The sequence below is a fragment of the Callorhinchus milii genome, unplaced genomic scaffold (assembly GCF_018977255.1).
Source record: "Callorhinchus milii isolate IMCB2004 unplaced genomic scaffold, IMCB_Cmil_1.0 Scaffold4, whole genome shotgun sequence".
NCBI lineage: Eukaryota > Metazoa > Chordata > Chondrichthyes > Chimaeriformes > Callorhinchidae > Callorhinchus > Callorhinchus milii.
In genome coordinates this window covers 76,200,918-76,221,236 of record NW_024704745.1, presented here as the reverse complement: position 1 = coordinate 76,221,236, position 20,319 = coordinate 76,200,918, and the positions used below count along the sequence as shown (strand labels likewise).

The 20,319-nt window shown below is 42.7% G+C and overlaps 1 protein-coding gene across 1 annotated transcript; it reads right to left on the bottom strand.

The window, feature by feature from the left end:
* Positions 1–7,637: 7,637 nt before the first annotated feature.
* Positions 7,638–8,591, bottom strand: LOC103177230 (odorant receptor 131-2-like). Its single transcript, XM_007891304.2, has one exon. The coding sequence runs from the start codon at positions 8,589–8,591 to the stop codon at positions 7,638–7,640; it is 954 nt and encodes a 317-aa protein (XP_007889495.2).
* Positions 8,592–20,319: the final 11,728 nt, after the last annotated feature.

Genomic DNA, 20,319 nt, shown 5'->3' with positions numbered 1-20,319 from the left:
ACTCCCTGTCTCTTCCTCTTGTCGTCTCTCTATCCATCTTTGAATCCCACCTTAAAACCTACCTCTTTCACTATGCCAATGGTTCATCTCTCCTTGCTCCTTCTCCCTTGCTCAACCCCATCACCATGACGTTCTCAGAGATATTAGCTTGTGTGATGGGCGCCATGTCAATGCAAGTTGCAATAATATCACAGCTGTACAAGAGCTCCAAAAACTACTGTGGTCCTGAGATAATAATAATACAATAATAATCTTTGTATTTGATATAGCACCTAATCATGTCATTGAGACGTCTCAAAGCGCTTCACAGAATATACTGTAAAGTGAATTGACTGTATGTTTTGTGGTCAGTGTCCCACAAACAGTCGTGGATTGAATGACCAAATATATAGTTATTTATATGCCTATGGTTATATAGTATAGCACTGCATGGTGCATAGAGCAAAGGGCAGAGAAATGGAGTTGCGTATTCACTTTAAAAAAAAGCCACGGAGGCAAAGTCACATATCAATGTGCAAGTAACTGTTATCTGATTGGCATGAAGGAAGTAGCTGTGTCAATTATTGATGTTGACATAATTGAGGTTCATCATTTAGACCTGATGGACCAAATGCAAGTAATCTATGCCGTGAATTTCTATGGCTCTGTTGTTCTTAATTTGGTGTCATCCTGCAAGTGGTTAGGCAAGGGCGAGGGCTGATCATCCTTAACCTCCCCACCACCTAAAAATCTCTCTACAACTCACCTTTTTGTGGAGGTGAGCTTTAGATAGACAGCTACCTCCCCCTCCCTCTTCCTCACTGCTCAGGCTCCGTGCCAGCTTCAAAAATGGCTGCCCCCACCCTCCTCCAAGGGCGATAATAAAAATCCTTGCAAAATCCCTAATCCTATGTAGCATTTTGGGATGCCTTCCTGACGTGCATCAATATTGACAACACAGAAGGAGGCCATTCGGCCCATCAAGTCTGCACTGGCTCTCATAACATAGTTTAGTCAATCCCACTGCCCTGCAATATCTCCACACCTCTTCACGCTTCTTATTCTTACAATATTACAACGAGGTCTTAGCAATTTTTCTGCAGCTCTTCAAAACAACTCTTTTGAATGTTTTTTTTAAAAAAACTATACATAGCTCTGCCACTCCATGTTATTTTGTCTTAAAAGTCTTCGATTTATGTCTTTATTTTTGATGGTTATGCAAAAAGATCTGATTTGTAGAGTTACAGTGGTTCAAGTGATTTTTGTCAAATTTAAACAGACATCATTTACTGTTCTACAAGTCAAATTTTAATACATATATCAAAAATAAAGAGTTAATTTTTTTCAATAAAATAGGGCAAAGTAACTCACAAAATACAGAGAATGGAGTCAAACGAGAGGAACAACAGAGACAACAACACTATGCTAGTGTTCAAGTATCCAACAACGAGGCTTTGAACCCATAAAGTCAAGGCTGATACTCCAATGCAGCGCTGGGGATGTGTTTCATTGTCTGAGGTGCCGTCCTTTGGGTGAGATATTTAATCCAAGGTCCCTGTTGCGTTCACCAACAAAGTGCAAATCACTACACTTTACAGTAAATTAAATGTGAAGTGCTTTGAGACATCCTTCCAACGTAAAAAGATGAAAACATAAACATTATTATTATCTGTTACATTATTAATAATAATAATTCTTCCATTTGGTACAGTATCCTTCTCATCTGGAAAGTGCAGTGACTGTGCGTTCTGTAGGCGAACTCTGGTTGACATGAAGGAAGTAACTGAAGGCAAGTATTGATGTTATTCAAGTTCATTTACAGGGTCATGGAACTGAAATATAGGAATCATTAACAGGTATTTCAAACTAATTCATGCAGGTCACTAATCCTGAACTGAACTGAAACTCTCTCAAAATCCATGAACAGTATATATATCAACTGCATTTTTCTTATTAATAGCAGTAGTAATCCTTGCGTTTGATATGTAGCGCCTTATCACATCTTTGAGACGTCTCAAAGCGCTTCACAGAATATACTGTAAAGCGAATTGGTTATATTTTGTGGGCCAAATGCGACAACCAATTCCACACAGCAGTGTCCCACAAACAGTCATGGATTGAGTGACCAAATTTTTTCTTTTTGGAGGGATTATTACCCCTGGAAAAGCGATCCGCTAATTGACTAACAACCAGGTTCCTACTTACTGCTAGGCAAACAGAGACTCGTTGGGTAAGGAAACTTGCCCAACTTTTCGCCCTGTCTGGGAATCAAACCCAGGTCCTCTCGCTTGTCAGGCGAGCGCTCTAAACACTAAGCTATAGGACTCCGATATATTCTGTGAAACACTTTGAGATGTCTCAACGGTGCATCATTGAGACGTCTTTACATTTATTATATTGTAAAGTCAATTGACTGTGTATTTTGTGGGTGAAATGTGGCAGCCAATTGTGCACAGCAGTGTCCCACAAACAGTCGTGGATTGAATGACCACATTTTTTCCTTTTTGGAGGGATTATTACATCCAGAAAAAGATCTGCCAATCCTCTAACAATCAGGTTCCTACTTACGTAAGGAAACTTGTCTACTTACTGCTCGCTTGTGAGGCGAATGCGCTCACCACTATGTTATGGGACTCTATGATCACCCACAGCAAAATCTCTCCAAAACTCCAACAGGTTAAATTAAAATAAAATACAGCCTCCCTTTCCCAATTCCTTACTGACTGCGTGCTAGCAAGTTATATATATTTAAACATGTTGGCAAAAGTATAAGTCAATATTTAATCATCCTCAGAGAACGGATTTTCAAGTTGCAACTCTTCACGTATCTGATTAATAATTTACCTCCGTTTTCAGGCTTACGAAACACATACAGTAAAGGAGGTGCAATGACACCATTTTCTCAAATCCTGCTGATGTAATTATGTAACAATCTCAAATTATGGGAATTGCAGGCTGGCTGGTTCTTGAAATCACGGAAAGAAAACGGGCTTCAAAGTTGAGACGGAATTCAACAATTTGCTAAATTCTTCACACTCTGAACCGCAAATAAAAATAGAATAAGCCGAGTCAGGTGGAATTTCTCCTCGGTTCTGTGGGTTGACTCAATTACGTCATGTAGATTGCTTGCACATTCTTTCCGAGACCACCCCAGAGGGTTGACTCGATTCCAACATTCTGTTGGCGAGCACGTCACCTCGGACGCAGCTCAGCTCCAAGGAGACCCCACTTGCCACTTTGCAAGGAGAATAGTATCAGGGTGTCTGTCAGTCTGGCTCAGTTGGTAGTGCTATTATGGGTTGCAGCCCCACATTGGGACTCTGAGCTCACGGTCTAGGCTGACACTCCAGGGCATTCTTGGGGGAGTATTGCATTGTCGGAGGTGCCGTCCTTTGGATGAGATGTTAAACTGTACATTCAGGTCCATTGGCACTATTCGAAAAAAGAACTTTCTCCTGGTGTCCTGGCCAACAATCCCTCAGATAGAATTGGTCACTCACTTTATGGTTGTTTGCGGGACTTTTCTTTGTGCTAATTGGCTGTCGTGTTCATGTAGAATTACAGTCACTGCATTTTAATAATAATAACCCTTGCATTTGATATAGCACCTTATTATTTCGTCAAAACGTCTCTAAGGTGAATTGACTGTATATTTTTACTGTAAATCCTGTGAAGCGCTTTAAGAAGTTTTGACTGCATGATATGGCGCTATATTAAATGAAGAATTATTATTAGTTCAAACACTCTTTCTACCCTACGTAACATTCCTCACATGCAAGTAGCTGACTTTTCCCTGTTCCAGGATTGTCAGTGTCATTCGTGGCCTCTAACAGCTGATGGCACTATTTCCCTTAAAATGTATGCTGTAGCGGGAGAGAAAATTAGAATTTAACCAGTTGATTGATGATAACACAGACCAAAATGGATCCTCACTCCAGGTTAGCTTGGCTCCATTGGAAGCTCTATCGCATCTGAGTCAGAAGGTTGGGAATTCAAATCCCACGTCAGCACTTTGAACTCGTATAGCCTTGGAGGAGCACTGCCTTGTCGGAGGTGCCATTCTTTGGAAGAGACTTTAAACCCAGGTCCTGTCTGCCTGGATCCGTTATCCTGGATCCGATACTGTAAAGCGCTCTGAGACGCCGTCCGGGGTGGAGGGCGCTATGTAAATCCAAGTTGTTGTTGTTGTTGTTGCCTGTTAAGGTGGTCGTTAAAGGCCACATGATACTATTCGAAAGGGATAAAAGGAGTTTCTCCCAGTGTCCTGGCCAACAATCCCCCCACAAAAAACTGTTCATTCACTTTGTGGCTGTATGTGGGACATTTTGTGCGTAAAATGACTGTCATATTTGCCTACGCTGCGATTACATTTAACAATATATCGGCACTCTGGGATTTCACCCCACAGTACCCAGCTGAAGGTCACTAAATAAATGCAAGTTGCCATTGTTGTTAAAGATCCTGTTGTTGTACGGCTGTCCTTTGGATTAGGCGTTAAACTGAGGTCCCAAGGTGGACGTTAAAGATCCCACGGCACTATTGGACAAGAGAAGTGAGTTTCTCCCGGTGTCCTGGCCAACAATCCCCCTAAATAAAATTTACTCACTCACTCTTTGTCTATTTGTGGATCAATGTTGTGCACAGCTGACTTCCGCCTTTCACCCACAAAATACACAGTCACTCCACTTTACAGTATATCCTGTGAAGCTCTTTGAGACATCTCAATGCCGTGATAAGGCACTGTATCAAGTGCAAGGATCAGTATTCTGGCATCTTCACCCAAAGGGTTGTGAAAATCAAAAGTGAACACAACAAAAACAAATTGCATTTTTTTGCATTTATATGCAATTAACCCCTCCCCCCCACCCCATGAAGCCAAAGAGGCAGAACTAAAGTTTTAGATATTTATAAACTTTGCATTTGAATCCTTGCATCTCACAGGATAGACAGTAATGTACAGTGACTGTGTGTTTGCAGGAGAATGGGGTAGGGGCGGGGAGGGATAGATACACTTAAGCGTATTGAGGAGTGTGGAGGAAAGGTGAGGAAAAGGAACTGAAAGATCTGTCCTGGTCTAATAAACTAGCAGAACGGGCTTGATGGGCTGAATGGCCTCCTCCTGTTCCTATGTTTTGTAAGTTGGAGGAGGTGATCTCTGAACTGTTTTATTCAGAATGGTGCGGTTTGAGAGAAATGTTGTGAATTAATACCAGATCCTCTTACTCATGGTCCCTGAAACCTCTTTACACACTGCAGTGGAGGTTATTGGAATATTTTTATAATGTGAGCTCAGACCACCCAAGCAAGGCAGATAATGACACACACACACACACAAACACGTGGCTCAAGAAGCACAGGTTTATAATCACCAAACTTCAACAGCTCATATTTTGATTTCAAGATCGTTAAACTCGTTTACAAATCCCTTCACCTCCCCATCTCTCTGACCTGCTTACCCCCCAATCCACAATCCACAGCCTCCGCTTGACTGCTCCAGCCTTCTGCATGTCCCTCATACTCTCTGTTCCACCATTGGTGGCTGTGCTTTTTAGCCACTACGCCCCAAACTCTGGAACACTCTGACTCTATCCTTCTGCCTTACCCCCTCCTTCGCCATCTAGGTCGCGCCTGAAGACCTTCCTATTCAACCGTGCCTAGGGTCATCTCCCCCTTCCCCCCGGCTTGGCATCGTGTTCCGCCACTGTCAAGCGCTCAGGGACTCTACCCTGCGTGAGGGATGCCATATAAATGCAAGTTGTTGTCGTTGTTATCGTGACATGTTATACAGTCCTGGAGGGGTGCAGACATCTGGGTTTATGGTCGATGTCCTGCATCCCCTCTTACAGGCAATCATCCTCATGATCTGCCTCCACACCTTCCAATCAATACTCCACCTTGTTGTCCGCAATGTTTGGCCAGGGCCGGGGAAGGTACGGACAAAGAGAAAGGTCTTGAGTGGGTCTTGAAAGAGGCAAGGGGGCGGGCGAGGCGGAGGGATTGTGGGATGGAGTTCCGGAGGTTGGGGGCAGAGTGGTGGAAGGCCTGCCCGCCAATGGTGGGCAGGGTGAGGCAGGGGATGTAAAGCAGGCTGGAGCCCGCTGAGCGGAGGGAGCGGACAGGTTGGTAAGCGTTTAGGAGGTTGTAGAGCTAGTGGGGAGCGAGGCCAGGGAGGAAGACTCCTCTTCGAAGACTCCCTGGCCCACCCCAGTGATGCTAGCTTGCTGAATTAATGGTATTGATTGATCATACCTTCAGAGGCACCTCTGAGCCTCAAACACGTGAGCAATTCCTTTGGTTATTAGACTGCTTAGCAAATATAATTAACGCAGTCTAGGATATGTAAATCCCAGCCCAATTACCATTAGGGGCAGAAGGGAAACAGTCCACGACCGTTTGTGAGACACTGCTGTGTGCAACTTGTTTGCTGGGTTTCACTCACAAGGATCATAGTCAGTTACATCACCCGATGTGTAAGGTTTATTATTAGTAGTAGTAGTTTCTAAGACACGGAGTGCACTGAAAAACATAATCTTACATTTCCAAAACTTGTGTTCTTCAGCAGTTTTATTGTTTTGAGAAGTTTGATAATCTTACATCTCTTATTATGAAACACTGCATGTTTAGATCCCAATGTGTACACGAACATGCAAACAATAACAACAATTTGCACTTATATAGCGCCCTCCACCCAGGGTAGCGTCTCAGAGCGGGAGATTTTCAGGTGAGACTTGAAAAAGGAGAGAGAGGGGGCAAGGAGGAGGGATTGAAGGAGAGTGTTCCAGGATGTAGTAGCTGAATATGTAACCACCAATGGTAGAGCGGAGGGTGCGAGGGACAAGCAGGAGGCCAGTGTCAGTCGAGCGGAGGCGCTGGGTGGTGGATTGGGGAGTGAGGAGGTAGGGAGGTGCCAGGGAGTGGATTTGAACACGAGTGTGAGGATCTTGAAGTCGATCCGTTCGGTGATGGGGAGCCACTGGAGCCTGAGCCAGAACTGGGGAGATGTGGGGACGGAGTTTGGTCCGGATCAGTATGTGGGTGACAGAGTTCTGAATGGGCTGATCTTTTGAATAGTGGAGCTGGGGAGACCGGCGAGGAGTGCGTTTCAGTAATGCAGTGCGTTGAACCAAATGAACAAATGAACCAAGGTTTGCCGCTGTCCCAGCACAGTGATCGAGAGGAGACCTGATAGAGGCATTGAAGGTTATGAAAGGATTTGACAGGCTGTTTCCACTTGTTGGTGACTCCAAAATGATAGGGCTTAATGTAAAATAACTAGCTGTAAATCTAATAGGGAGTTTAGGAGCAATTTCCTCACACAGAGGCCAGTGAGAATGTGAAACTCACTACCGGAAGCTGTGGTTATAGCAGAAACCATCAATGTATTTAAGAGGAAACTTGATACATAAAATAACAACAAATTACATTTATATAGCGCCTTTCGTGTTGGGAGGACATCCTAAAGTGCTGGCAAACGTGAGGAAGAAGGAAAAAAAAGGGATATAAGAGCAGGGAATAGTAGGAGTGTGGGGAGGGAATGTTTAGATAAAAAACACCAGCGCAGATTAGTTAGGTGAAATGGCCTGTTTCCATGGCATGTCACTTCATGTAACTCTATATAATCTACCATTCAATAGCCAGCTGCAATCAGGGTGCCATTTCTAAGTACTAAGTACAGTTGGTTGTATTTTTGAAGAACGACAGAAAATAAAGTGTTTCTTCATTTTCTTTCTGAAGGCTTCATCTCTCAGCCCGTAAATGACGGGGCTGAGGGCTTTGGGCAGCAGGATAAACAGAAAGAAATTGGCGTAAATCACCCAGGATCGCAAGAGGAAGCCCTGATCCCTCACTAGGTTCTCGGTGATGGGATGAGTGAACGAAGTCATGCAGAAACTCAACTGAATGCCGTGCAGCAAAATCGTCTTCCGAGCCCTGGAAATGGAAGACTGATCACCCGAGGCTTTCCTGGCCTCGAGAATTATTTTGACGTAGGTGTATAAAATGGTCAGCGTGACAACACTGAAATCCACGGCGAACACCGTCATCCTAAACAAGTTTAGGAAACGGTTAGTGATCAGTGCTTCCTTTGAGCACACGGCGAGACGACTGAAAAAACGTGGCGAGTGGGTGGTGGATAGAGCTACGAGTTCGACGAGGTGGGGCAGTAATCCCAACGCGCAAATAATACCGATAGCTCCCGCGCTTCGCCGCACGGTACAGATTTCCGCGTGCCTCAAAGGGACGCAGATGGCAATGTAACGTTCCAGCGCCATGGCGGCCAGGATCACGGGCGTGCTTAGGTAAGCACTGCCGGAAACGGTAACAAACAGGGAGCAGACTCCCAGGGGTATGGGGATGTGCAACTTGCTGAGCAGGAACAGCAACACCGAGACCACCAACTCGACGGCGTCGTTCAGCAGCATGTACGTGAATAAGATGTAACGGGAACTCTCACGGAAAGACAGGTCGGAGCAAAAGGTGTACAGCATGAGAGCAGCGCAGTACAGGGAGCCACAGGCTAGCGGCAGCGTACAGGCTATTTTCACCACCGTGAGCGCGGTTTTTGCTGCGTGAGTCACGTTGACCCGAGCTGTGGCTTCATTATGTTGCTCCATGGTCCTGACCTCAGCTCTCCCTCCCCCTCGCCAAGGCTGCTTCTCTCAATACTAGAGTTGCGCCTTGGGACGTCCTCCCGACGTGAAAGGCGCTATACAAATATCATTTGTTGTTGTAGTGGAGTTGCGTGAATCTGTAATAATACACAAAAATTCCCATTATAATAATAATAATAATCCTTGCATTTGATTATAGCGCCTTATGACCTCTTTGAGACGTCTCAAAGCGCTTCACAGAACACACTGTAAAGTGAATTGACCGTATATTTTGTGGGCGAATCACGGCAGCCAATTGCGCACAGCAGCGTCCCACAAACAGTCGTGGATTGAGTCATCAAATTATTTTCATTTATTTTGAAGGGATTATTATCCCCGGAAAAGTAATCAGCCAATTGCCTAACAACTGGGTTTCTACTCACACATGGGTAAACAGGCGGGTGGAGTAAGGAAACTTACCCAACGTTTCGCGCTGCCGGGAACGCTGTAGTTACAGAGGCAAAACATATTACTATGAAACATATTTCAATGATGAATACAACATCCAACAACAACAACAAATTCAACTTGCATAGCGCCTTTCACATCGGGAGGAAGTCCCATAGCGTTGGTTGTCAAGGCTTTGTACTCAAGCTGGGGGTTGGATTCGGGATGAGTGGTGGGGCCAAGGCGGATGGGGGAGGAAGATGAACGAAGATGCAGTCAAAGAGGAAGGTCTTGAGATGGACCTTGAATGAGACGGGTGAAGGGGTGAGGCCAAGGAAGTCCGAGATGGAGTTCCATAGGGTGTGGAGCAGCAACACTGAAAGCCCGACTGCCGTTAGTGGGGCGAGCAGGGCGAGGGACATGAAGCAGACCAGTGCCTGCTGTGTGGAGGGAGCTGGGAGTTGGTAGGGTTTAAGTGATAGGGTCACAGAGATAGGGTTGAGCAAGACAGGGGAGGGATTTAAAAGTGAGGATGAGGATTTTGAACTCAATCCTCTGTGGGATGGGGAGTCAGTGGAGCTGGGAAACTCTGGATATGAATCTGTACAAAGAGTGACAGTATCTCTGCAGAGCACAAGAGTCTGTAAAAGTACACAAAGACCATAGACGACCACTGGCAGATAACTGGTGGTAAAAAGTCACCAATTTATAAGGAAATTTGCACCTGTGTCTCAAGTGAACTCTACAAATCAGACTCTGGAAAAGACTCATCCAATAGAAGAACTAGTCCTGGGTATTTCAGAGTGTCCTGAATTTGTCACTCCAGACGTGAAAGGCGCTTTGCAAATGTAATTTTTGTTGTACTAATAGTATTTCAGAGTTAGCAGAAATTGAATTTAGTTTTAACTTTGAAGCCCATTTTCTGTAAATTTCTTAAAAAGAGACATACTGAACACCAGCTTCAAAATTAAAGAGTGACAAGTTCTGGACACTCTGAAATAATAATAATAATAATAATCCTTGCATTTGATATAGCGCCTCATCACGTCTTCGAGACGTCTCAAAGCGCTTCACAGAATATACTGGAAAGTGAATCGTATATTTTGTTGGTGAAACACAGCAGCCAATTGTGCACAGCAGTGTCCCACAAACAGTCGTGGATTGAAGTGACCAAATTATTATTATTTTTATTTACTTATTTCATTTTGTTTGATGGGGTTATATCCCCCGGAACGTGATCAACCAATCGACTAACAACCGGGTTCCTACTTACTGCCAAATGAACAGACATGTGGAGTAAGGAAATTTGCCCAACGTTTTGTGCTGCCGGGAATCAAACCCAGATCTTCTCATTTGCGAGGCGAGTGCTCGAACCACTAAGCTACAAGATTCCACTGTTACATTGAAAAATTCTATGTTAATAGAGTAAATCTAGATCCAGGTAGAATTTTTACTCAGGAATAGTTATTCTATTGGATGAATCTATCTGTTCGATTCTCTGGAACTCCATCCCAGAGTCCATTCGACTTGTTCATTCCCTCAGCTCAATGAAGGTCCATCTCAACACCTAACTCTTTGACCACGTTTTAGGTCATCTTTCCCCTCCTACCTCCTACCCCGAGCCATCATTGTTAAGCACCTTGTGACTTTACTCCCGACGTAAAAAGGCGCTGTATAAATGTCAATTTGTATTGACCTTAATGGATTGGTAACACTGTTTGTTTTAAAAGCTATTAATAAAAAAAATGACTACTTCTGACCACACACGTTTAAAGAAAAGCAGAAAAAACTTTACCTCTCCAATCATCCGAATGCCGGCAGCGGAGGTTGACAGTCGGATTTTATTTAATATCTGCAATCTTTAAAGAACTGGAATGCTCTTCCCAAACCACTAAACGTCAGTCCACAAGGAAATGACATCTCAGCTGTAAGTGGGCCACTGGAGTAACCCTCGCTACCAAACCAGGCTCCACAAGCTTTTGTAAATAAATAATAATAATAATAATCCTTGCATTTGATATAGCGCTTTTCACGTCTTCTAGATGACCGAAAGCGCTTCACAGAATAGACTGTAAAGTGAATTGACTGTAGATTTTGTAGTCTGCCCTTCTGAGTCCTGCCGACGAGCCAGGCTGGGCTGTGTTGTCACTCCCAGTGCCCTGGGCTGGATGAGGAAGGCTGTTGGCTCCATGGTGAGGGTGATAGAGAGGAAGTAAGACAGGCGTAAAATTTAACAAACAAAATTTATTAGAAGAATAGTGTTTTTGTTCGGAAACAGAGTCTAGCATCCAGTGAGTGGCTACAAACACGATACAGACACAAACCGGTCATATATAATTATTATTAAGTATTATTAATATATTATTAAAATATGATTAATGCATAATAAAAATTGTAAACTGCGGTCCTGTCTCCCTGTTCAGCTGAGCATTAAAGTTCCCATGGCACTGTTCGAAAACTGTTGGGAGCTCTCCCGATGTCCTGGGCAATAACCCTCAGATAAAAATTGATCCCTCACTGTATGACTGTTTGTGGGACACTACTGTGCACAATTGGCTGGTGCATTCCACCCACAAAATGCATACACCTTACAGTATACCCTATGAAGCGTTTTGAGACATCTCAATGATGTGATAAGGCGCTATATCAGATGCAAGGATTATTATTATTATTATTAATGCTCTTTAAATCAAATGTTTTTCAAACACTAGGAATCATGATGGGAAATTCTGCTCTAAAGAATGGGTCAACTAGTTTAAATCCCTCTGGAATAAACCCCAGTTGAAAAAGGCCACTGAGTCCACAGACACTATTTCTTCTAGTGCATCGACTCTCTCGTCTTGGATCCTAATTGCCTTTTAAATACCTTGGTAGGTTAACAATAATCTTCACAGGAGTCACTGTAAGGTGCAGTGACTGTATTGTTTGTAGGGGAAAGCAGGAAATAATTTCCACACAGCAATGTTCCCACAAACAGCCATGGAGTGAGTGACCAATTTTTATGTGGGGTTGTTGTTGGCCAGGACACCGGGAGAAACTCCCTTCTCTTTATGAACAGCGCCACAGCATCTTTACTATCTGCCTGAATAGTCAGAAAGGACCTCGATTTTAATACATCCTCTGCAGGTGGTTTATCATCCCAAATAGCTAACCCTAACCCTTTACTTTTCACGGGCATTTTACAATGGTTTGGACAAGCGGACAAACACCATTGAATTGTGACAAGAAACGTAACTGAAATCAATGAGCTGGAGGGGTTTGGTGAACATCTCCTATCAATGGTAGTTCATTCTCTTTTGCTGCATCATCCAGAGCTTCCACGGAACTGTTTCACACGATCACAAGATTGGTCTGGATGAAGAAGGTCCTTTGGCCCATCCAACCTCATCCCTCCAGAACATCCATCCTATCATCCCACCCATCACAGCATCAAGTTGCTTATTAAATTAATTCAATATCCTGGCTTCTACCATCTTTCCCGGCGACCTGTTTCGCCTCTGGGTAAACAAAAACTTTTTGGTGTCTCTCCTGAAATTGCCCTTTACAATTCTAAACCTGTGTCCTCTTATTCTACTGTCTTGTTGCGTCCTAAGGCATTGTTCTGGGGTTACGTATTCAATGTCTGTTCAAATAACTCTCAGAATGGCAATTTCAGAAACGCTTTTAATTGCAGAAAATTGGCTTCCAAATTAAGACTTCGAAAAATAGACTTAACTCAAAGAAAATGAGCAGTTTTTAACCCATGACTCTCTTCAGGGCTAATGTTCGTAATTCGGTCAGCGACTGATTATAAACGTATGTGTTTTCTAGCCTGGGGTGTTTGGAAGAAGCAAAGAAATAGTAATTGTATTTGATAATAATAAAATAATACTTTTGATATCCCACTTTTGATAGCAGCAGAATGTCTCAAAATACTCCACAGCATTTATGGTATATTTTGTGGGAGAAACTTTATATAAGGGAACTAAAAGTTACGAGTAGTAATTTTGGAAGAAACAGAGATGAGGGAAGCAGAAAACGCTGGGAGAGAAGTAAAGGCGGAAGAAGTGAAGCTTCTTAAATGCTTAATAATAATAAATAATAATAATTTAATACAGCACTTTCCACGTCTTCTAGAAGTCTCAAAGCGCTTCACAGAATATGCTGTAAAGTGAATTGACTGTATATTTGTGGGTGAAACGCGGCAGCCAATTGCGCACAGCAATGTCCCACAAACAGTCGTGGATTGAAATGACCAATTTGTTATTTTTCTTTTTGTTTTGTTTTTTGTTTTTTGTTTAACTTAAGAAGTGCGTGTTGTGTAATAGTGAGACCCTCAATACAGGTAACAAAGCTGACACTCCAAGCTCCAGCTCAAGGCTACACATTGCAAGCTTGTGATGACAACAACAACAACTTGCATTTATACAGCGTCTTTCATGCCGGACGGCATCTTGGAATGCTTAAGGCTATTTAAGGTGCACGTTCTCCTTTTCTTTACACAGATGTAGATTTGCCAACTAAATCAATAAAAATACAAACGACAAAAAAAATCGAAGCTGGATAGTACTGAAAGTCTAAGAAGAAAATAAAGGAACCAAGTTTCACCCCCAGCTTTCCCCAGACAGAAGGCAATAATTCCCCAAACTACTGTTCAACTATTTGGAAAGAGACGGTCTAATCATCTTAATTGGTTAGCAAATGTTATTCCACACACAATGAGACCCAGTGGAATATCCTCTAAATGTAGATATTATATACTTAGCCCTTTGAAGTACAGAGAAACTTTCTACTATATTGCTTGTGATTCAATATATTAACAAACCACATGCAAAGCAATGCGATTTACCAGAGGGGAGACGGTTGCCAAAATTATAAAGAACATTACAAATGATTAAGTGGTGTTGGAGTAGGTTTAGTTATTCTAAAACGTGTGAGAGGGTCCCGTGAATCTCAGAAGGTCCGAAATCCTTGGTATTTCTAACTTCTAGATCATTTTCCTGAACTTTAAGATTGTGCAGGATGTTGGAAAAGCCCTCAATTCTGCTTTAATTTAGAAGCCGGTTTTCCACCGAAATTCTAGCGATTCTTTTAAGCGAGTTTTAAAACATAATTTCTTAAGGGTATCCCGTAAAGAAATAGCACAAATTACACCCCAGTGTCGGAATAACGTTCCCTTTGTGTGTTAGTTGCTAGACAGCTTCCCAAAGGCCTACAGCTATTATGGCTAATACATCACTTGTTTACTAGACTGGTTGTTGCTTGCTCTGTCCATATCACCTCAGGCAATTAAACAGATTAAGTTTGGATCGCCACTTGTCAAACGATAGAGTAAAATGCTGGAAGGGTTGGGAATCTGCTCCATGAAACTAGAGAGACGGAATCTTCGGGGAAAATAATTATAATCCTTGCATTTGTTATTGGCACTTCATGTGCAATTGGCTGCCGTGTTTTGCCCACAAAATATACAGTCAATTCACTTTACAGTATATTCTGTGAAGCGCTTTGAGACGTCTCGAACACATGATAAGACGTTACATCAAATGCAAGGATTATTATTATTATTATTATCACATCCTCAAGCTGTCTCAAAGCGCTCCACAGGATAGACTGTAAAAGTGATGTGACTGTGTGCATTTTTGTGGGTAAATGTTTAAAAGAGAGAGAGGCAGATACTTGGGGGGCAGAATTTTTAAAGGGTATAACAACAACAAGCATTTATATAGCGCCCTTCAAACCGGACGGCATCTTGGAGTGCTTAGAGGGTGTGACACAAGAGCGGGATAAGAGGATTCCAGAAAGCGGGCATCAAGTGACTGAACACCGTCCTGCTGATGTGGGGGTGGATAACAGGAGGACAGCAGCTTCTGCTGCTGCACAATTTGAAAAAGAAGGGTGAGCCTCTCTCAAGTGTCCTGGCCAACAGTCCTCCAAAATAAAATTGGCCGCTCACTTCTTGGCTGTTTGTGAGGGTCACTGTTGACTGCAAATTGTGTTCAAAACAGTCATTAGACTTTACAGTATATACTGTGAAGTGCTTTGAGCCATCCTGCCGAATGGCGCTATGTCAAATGCAAGAATTATTATTATTTATGAACCTCGTGTCCACTTTACCCCCTCCAATGCCAAGATGTCCTTAACTGTTACACAGCAACCAAGGCTCAAGTTCTATCCCATTAGCTTTTCATTTCCTGTTCATTTTCTTTACTGTTGCTGCAAAGCACTGATGGTTTTGTGATTTACGCATTCAAACTCTCATTCCCTCTCTCATGCTGTAACCTGTAGACTAATACCACTGTTTTATATATTTTCTCCAAACGCATTCATTCTGTACTTGTATCATTTAATGATATTTACCACTTGTCAACTGCTCTTCCTAATCGATCGGGATCTTGCACTCTACTATATGCAACAACTCCTCTCTCCGTTCCAGTTTGGTATCATTCTCAAACATAGATATCTTACAAAGAATGTACAACATGGAAACAGGCCACTCACAAGTGTCTCTTCTCTAAACGTCTCTCTAACTTGATTTCTCACTTCCGAACCGTTTATGAAAAACTATGAGGAGAACACTAGGGAATTGGGGTTAGAATGTATAGCTCCAGTGGAGGAGGTCTTTGTACTGTAATATTTATGATTTTAAAACAATTGAAAAATTAGCATCCTTGACAAATGCTTATTTCAATATTTATTCACAGTCAAGATTTTCCTGAATAAATCATTTCAAATGAATTTTGTATTGTTACTTCTCCTTTTCTTTCTGAAATCCACAAAGGCTATTTTTCGCCTACAAAATATACAGTTAATTCATTTTACAGTATATCCTGTGAAGCGCTTTGAGATGTCTCAACAACGTGATAAGGCGCTATATCAAATGCAAGGATTATTATTATTATGGAAAAGCACCTTTACAAGCCGGATGCAAAAAAACTAAGCATATTTTACCTACAGCCATACAGCCAGCATTCAGCCAGCATACAGGTGGAGTCCTATAGCTCAGTGGTTAGAGCACTCGCTTTGCAAGTGAGAGACCTGAGTTCTATTCCCGGCAGAGTGAAATCTTGGGCAAGTTTCCTTACTCCACACAGAGCCTAATAATAATCCCTCCAAAAACAAAACAATAATAAATTGGTCATTTTCAATCCACGACTGTCTGTGGGACATTGCAATGCGCAATTGGCTGCCGCGTTTGCCCACAAATATACAGTCCATTCACTTTACAGTGTGTTCTGTGAAGCGCTTTGGGATGTCCTCCCGACGTGAAAAGCGCTATATCAAATGCAAGGATTATTATTATTATTATTATTCTGTGAAGCGCTTTGAGACGTCTAGAAGACGTGAAAAGCGCTATATCAAATGCAAGGATTGTTATTATTATTATTATTAAAAGGGAAGCTTTCTTCCGTCAATCTGGGCTTGACTCAAATCCAAGTCCCCGAGGCAAAGAGTCTGCAAGCCAACCCACTGCGCCAAGTCAATGCACGTGTGAACTTGTTAATGGATACTGTGTGTTTATCTAAAGAGGGTCATTGGATGCAAATGGACATTCTTCTAAGAGATAATTTGTTGGTTGCAAAACGTAAAGGAGTTTGGATGGAGGTTTATTTTACCCACACAGCACAAGACTGTCTTCTCTGCAAACTCACTGCCCTTCATTCTGACTCTGGCAATGAGCTCCCTGTTCTGAACTCAGTCCAGCATAAGCAGTCAGAGCCAAGTCACACACCAGTTCAAGCAATGGGGATCTCAGCCTTTACATTGTAAGTGCAAACATCCGGCCTGAAATTCCACCTGGTCTTAGCCTGCAATACCATCTTGTCTTACAGTTAAAGAATGTGCAGAATTGTGGAAAGTTCTTAAATTTTGCTCCTAATTCGAAAAGATAAATCCTTCCATTCAACAAAATGCCTTTCACATTGGGAGGAATTCTCAAAGTTTGCCACAGGATTTATACTGATAAATATAATAGTCCTTGCATGTGATATAGAGCATTATCACGCTGTCAAGACTTCTCAAAGCGCTTCACAGAATATACTGCAAAGTGAATTGACTGTACATTTTGTCGGTGTATAATTATTAAGACCAAATGGTCTTACGGAAGGAATTTCATACCTCTGAAAATGTTAATAGGTACATTTACATCAGATTTGTTTAGATTTCCAGAGGGGACCTCACTAGATAGGGTGACCAGACAATCCCTGGATGAGGTACTGTGTCCCTGGCCAAATTTGCCCTATCTGGAGTTCAGCAACAAACTGAGCAATAACAATAATATTCTAAAACAGATACACTCATCAGAGAAACACAGTCATTAATCCAATAAGTTTTTCCAGTACTGCCTTTCATATTGGGAGGATATCTGTAAGTGTAATTTTTTTTGGAGGGATTTTTACCCCTGGAAAGCAATCCACGAATTGACCAGCAACCGGGTTCCTACTTACTGCTAAGTAAATAGAGGCATCGAACCCAGGTCCTATCGCAGTTTAAAATGCAGCTAAATGCTGTGATGGAAGACGGTGGAGGAGGTATCCTGGAGAGATGAGATCAGATGGGCCGAAGGGCCTTCTTCATCCAGAACAATCTTGTGATCTTGCAAATGGTTTTGCCAATAACAGCTGACTGCCTGCCAGGTATATTCCTAGCATTAGATTTTAAAAATTCTGTTGCCGGAGAAATCTCGAGATAATTTAATCCATCTGGAAAGAGCTAGGATGTCTCTTAGTTGTTTCCATGGTAGCAAGAGTTCTCGATTTTAAAAACATAAAATAACAAAAGAGAACACGCACAGAATGATTGCTGTGGGTCAAACTACAAGAGAGAAGGCACAGAACAGACTGGATTAGTGCCAGTCTCTGGGAGAACTCTTTTTTCAGTCCAAATAACCATTTGCCAGATAAATGTGCTGTTTAACTATGGGTAAGTGACTACATCGGAGTATTACAAGTATGAAGTGTATGAACTTGTGGAGTCCTGCAGCTCAGTGGTTAGAGCACTCGCCGCATAAGCGAGAGGCCTGGGTTTGATTCTCGGCAGGGCCAAATGTTGGGCAAATTTCCTTACTCCACACGCCTCTGTTTACCTAGCAGTAAGTTGGAACCCAGTTGTTAATTGATTGGTGGATCACTTTTCCGGAGGCTAATAATTCCTTCAAAAAAACGATGGATCACTCAATCCACGACTGTTTATGGGACACTGCTGTGCGCAATTGGCTGCCGGGTTTCTCCCACAAAATATACAGTCAATTCACTTTATAGTATATTCTGTGAAGCGCTTTGAGACGTCTCGAAGACATGAAAAGCGCTATATCAAACGCAAGGATTTTTTTTTCTTTTTTTGCTTAAATTCATATTAAATGGTGTCAGCCTGGCTCAGTGGTAGTCCACTCTTCAAACCCCAAGACAGGACTTAGAGCTCATAGACTCCAATGCAGTGTTGGCGACTGTGGCATAATCGGAGGAGCCATCCTTTGGATCAGATGAGATATGAAACCAAGGTTCTTTCTGTGTTTTTTTCGGGTTGACGCTAAAGATTCCATGGTATTCTTTGAAAGGCGCTATACAACTGTGATTTGTTGTTGTTGAAAAAAAATCGTTTCACTTGGTTTTTCCGGCCAACAATCCCCAAGATAATAAAAATGATCATTCACTTTGTGGAACATTGCTTTGTGCAAATGCAAATTGGCTGCGATGTTCACCCACAAAATACACAAACACTTCAGGGTTTGAGATCATAAATTCCTGGAGATATTATCTTAACACTTGAGATCAGGGAGAATTTTGGAGATTTGTTTCCAATTCAGCCTTCATTTGAAAAATAGTTTTCTGAACTTCTTAAGATATCCCAGATTCTTAACTTTCAAGAATTTACTGAACTTACGAATTAATGGGAGATTTAATAGATGTGTTCAAAATTATGGGGGAATTTGATAGAGTAAATAAAGAGAAACTGTTTCCTCTGGCGAGTGAATCTGTAACCGGAAAACACAGAATTAAGATAATTGGCAAAAGAACCTGAGGGGAGTTGAGAAGAATGTTTTATTACCCAGAGAATTGTTAGAGTCCATGATGCGCTGCCTGAAAAAGGTGGTGGACGCAGATTTCATAGTAGCTTTTAAAAGGGAATTGGGCGAGTACTTAGAAAGGAAAAATTGAGGGTTATGTGGTAAGAGCGGGAGAGTTGGATAGTTCTTTCAAAGAGCCAGCACAACAACAAAAACGTGCACTTATATAGCGCCCTCCACACAGGGCAGCGCCTTAGAACGCTTAACAGTGGCGGAGCCGGGGGAGGGGGGAGGGGGGAGGTGGCCATAAGCACGGTCGAAGAGGATAGTTTTCAGGCTTGACTTGAAAAGGGGGAGAGAGGGGCAAGACGGAGGGATTGAGAGAGAGTCTTCCAGGGTTTTAGGGGGTAGTGTCTAAAAGCACAACCTCCGATGGGAGGGCGGAAGGTGCGAGGGATGAGCAGGAGACTGAGTGAGCAGAGGCCCCGGGTGGTGGATTGGAGAGTGAGGAGATTGGAGAGGTAGGAAAGTGAATGGATTTGAACAAGATGGGCCAAATAGCCTCCTTCTGTGCTGTAAGATTCTAGTATTCCATAATTCTAAGAATTCAGTAAGTAACTGTGAAGCCATATAGACAAGCTAAAGGATATTAAAGGGATTCAGGGTTATGAGATGATGGGATACCAAGCTGAGTCAGCCAAGCTACCAGCTGAGACAAGTTGACCCTCACAAATTGAGACAAGCCAACAGGTACCACCTGAGCCATGCTGAGCAACCATTCCCACTGAGCCAGGCTGACACCAACCAACTGAGCCAGGCTGACACCAACCAACTGAGCCAGGCTGACACCAACCAACTGAGCCAGGCTGACACCAACCAACTGAGCCAGGCTGACACCAACTAACTGGCTGACACAAACAACAGCAACAACAACAATCACAACAACAACTTGTATAATGTCTTTCACATCAGGAGGACGTCCCAAGGCGCTGGACAGTCAAGGATTTCGACCCGAGCTGGGGGTTGGGCTCAGTAGGCTTGGAGAGTGAATGTACCAGGCTCACACCTACTAACTGAACCAGGTTGACAAGTAACAATGAGCCAGGCTGATAGAAAGCGATCAGAGAGCAATTAGAGAGGTGGCGAGCAGAGAAATGAAAACCAAGAAAGGAAATATTAAAATCATCTTAATCTTTAGCCTTTAAAACGTTTGCCATCAATACGGAGAGAAGGAGAAAAAAGTGAAAGAGCATTTCACAGAGAGAGGCTTCGTATTGTCTGGCATTTGTCCAGATTGTTAAACTCAAAGCAACTAACTTCTGA

What these genes read in the sequence shown, in the direction of transcription:
- LOC103177230 (XM_007891304.2), bottom strand. Translation starts at nt 8,591, where the DNA reads ATGGAGCAACATAATGAAGCCACAGCTCGGGTCAACGTGACTCACGCA.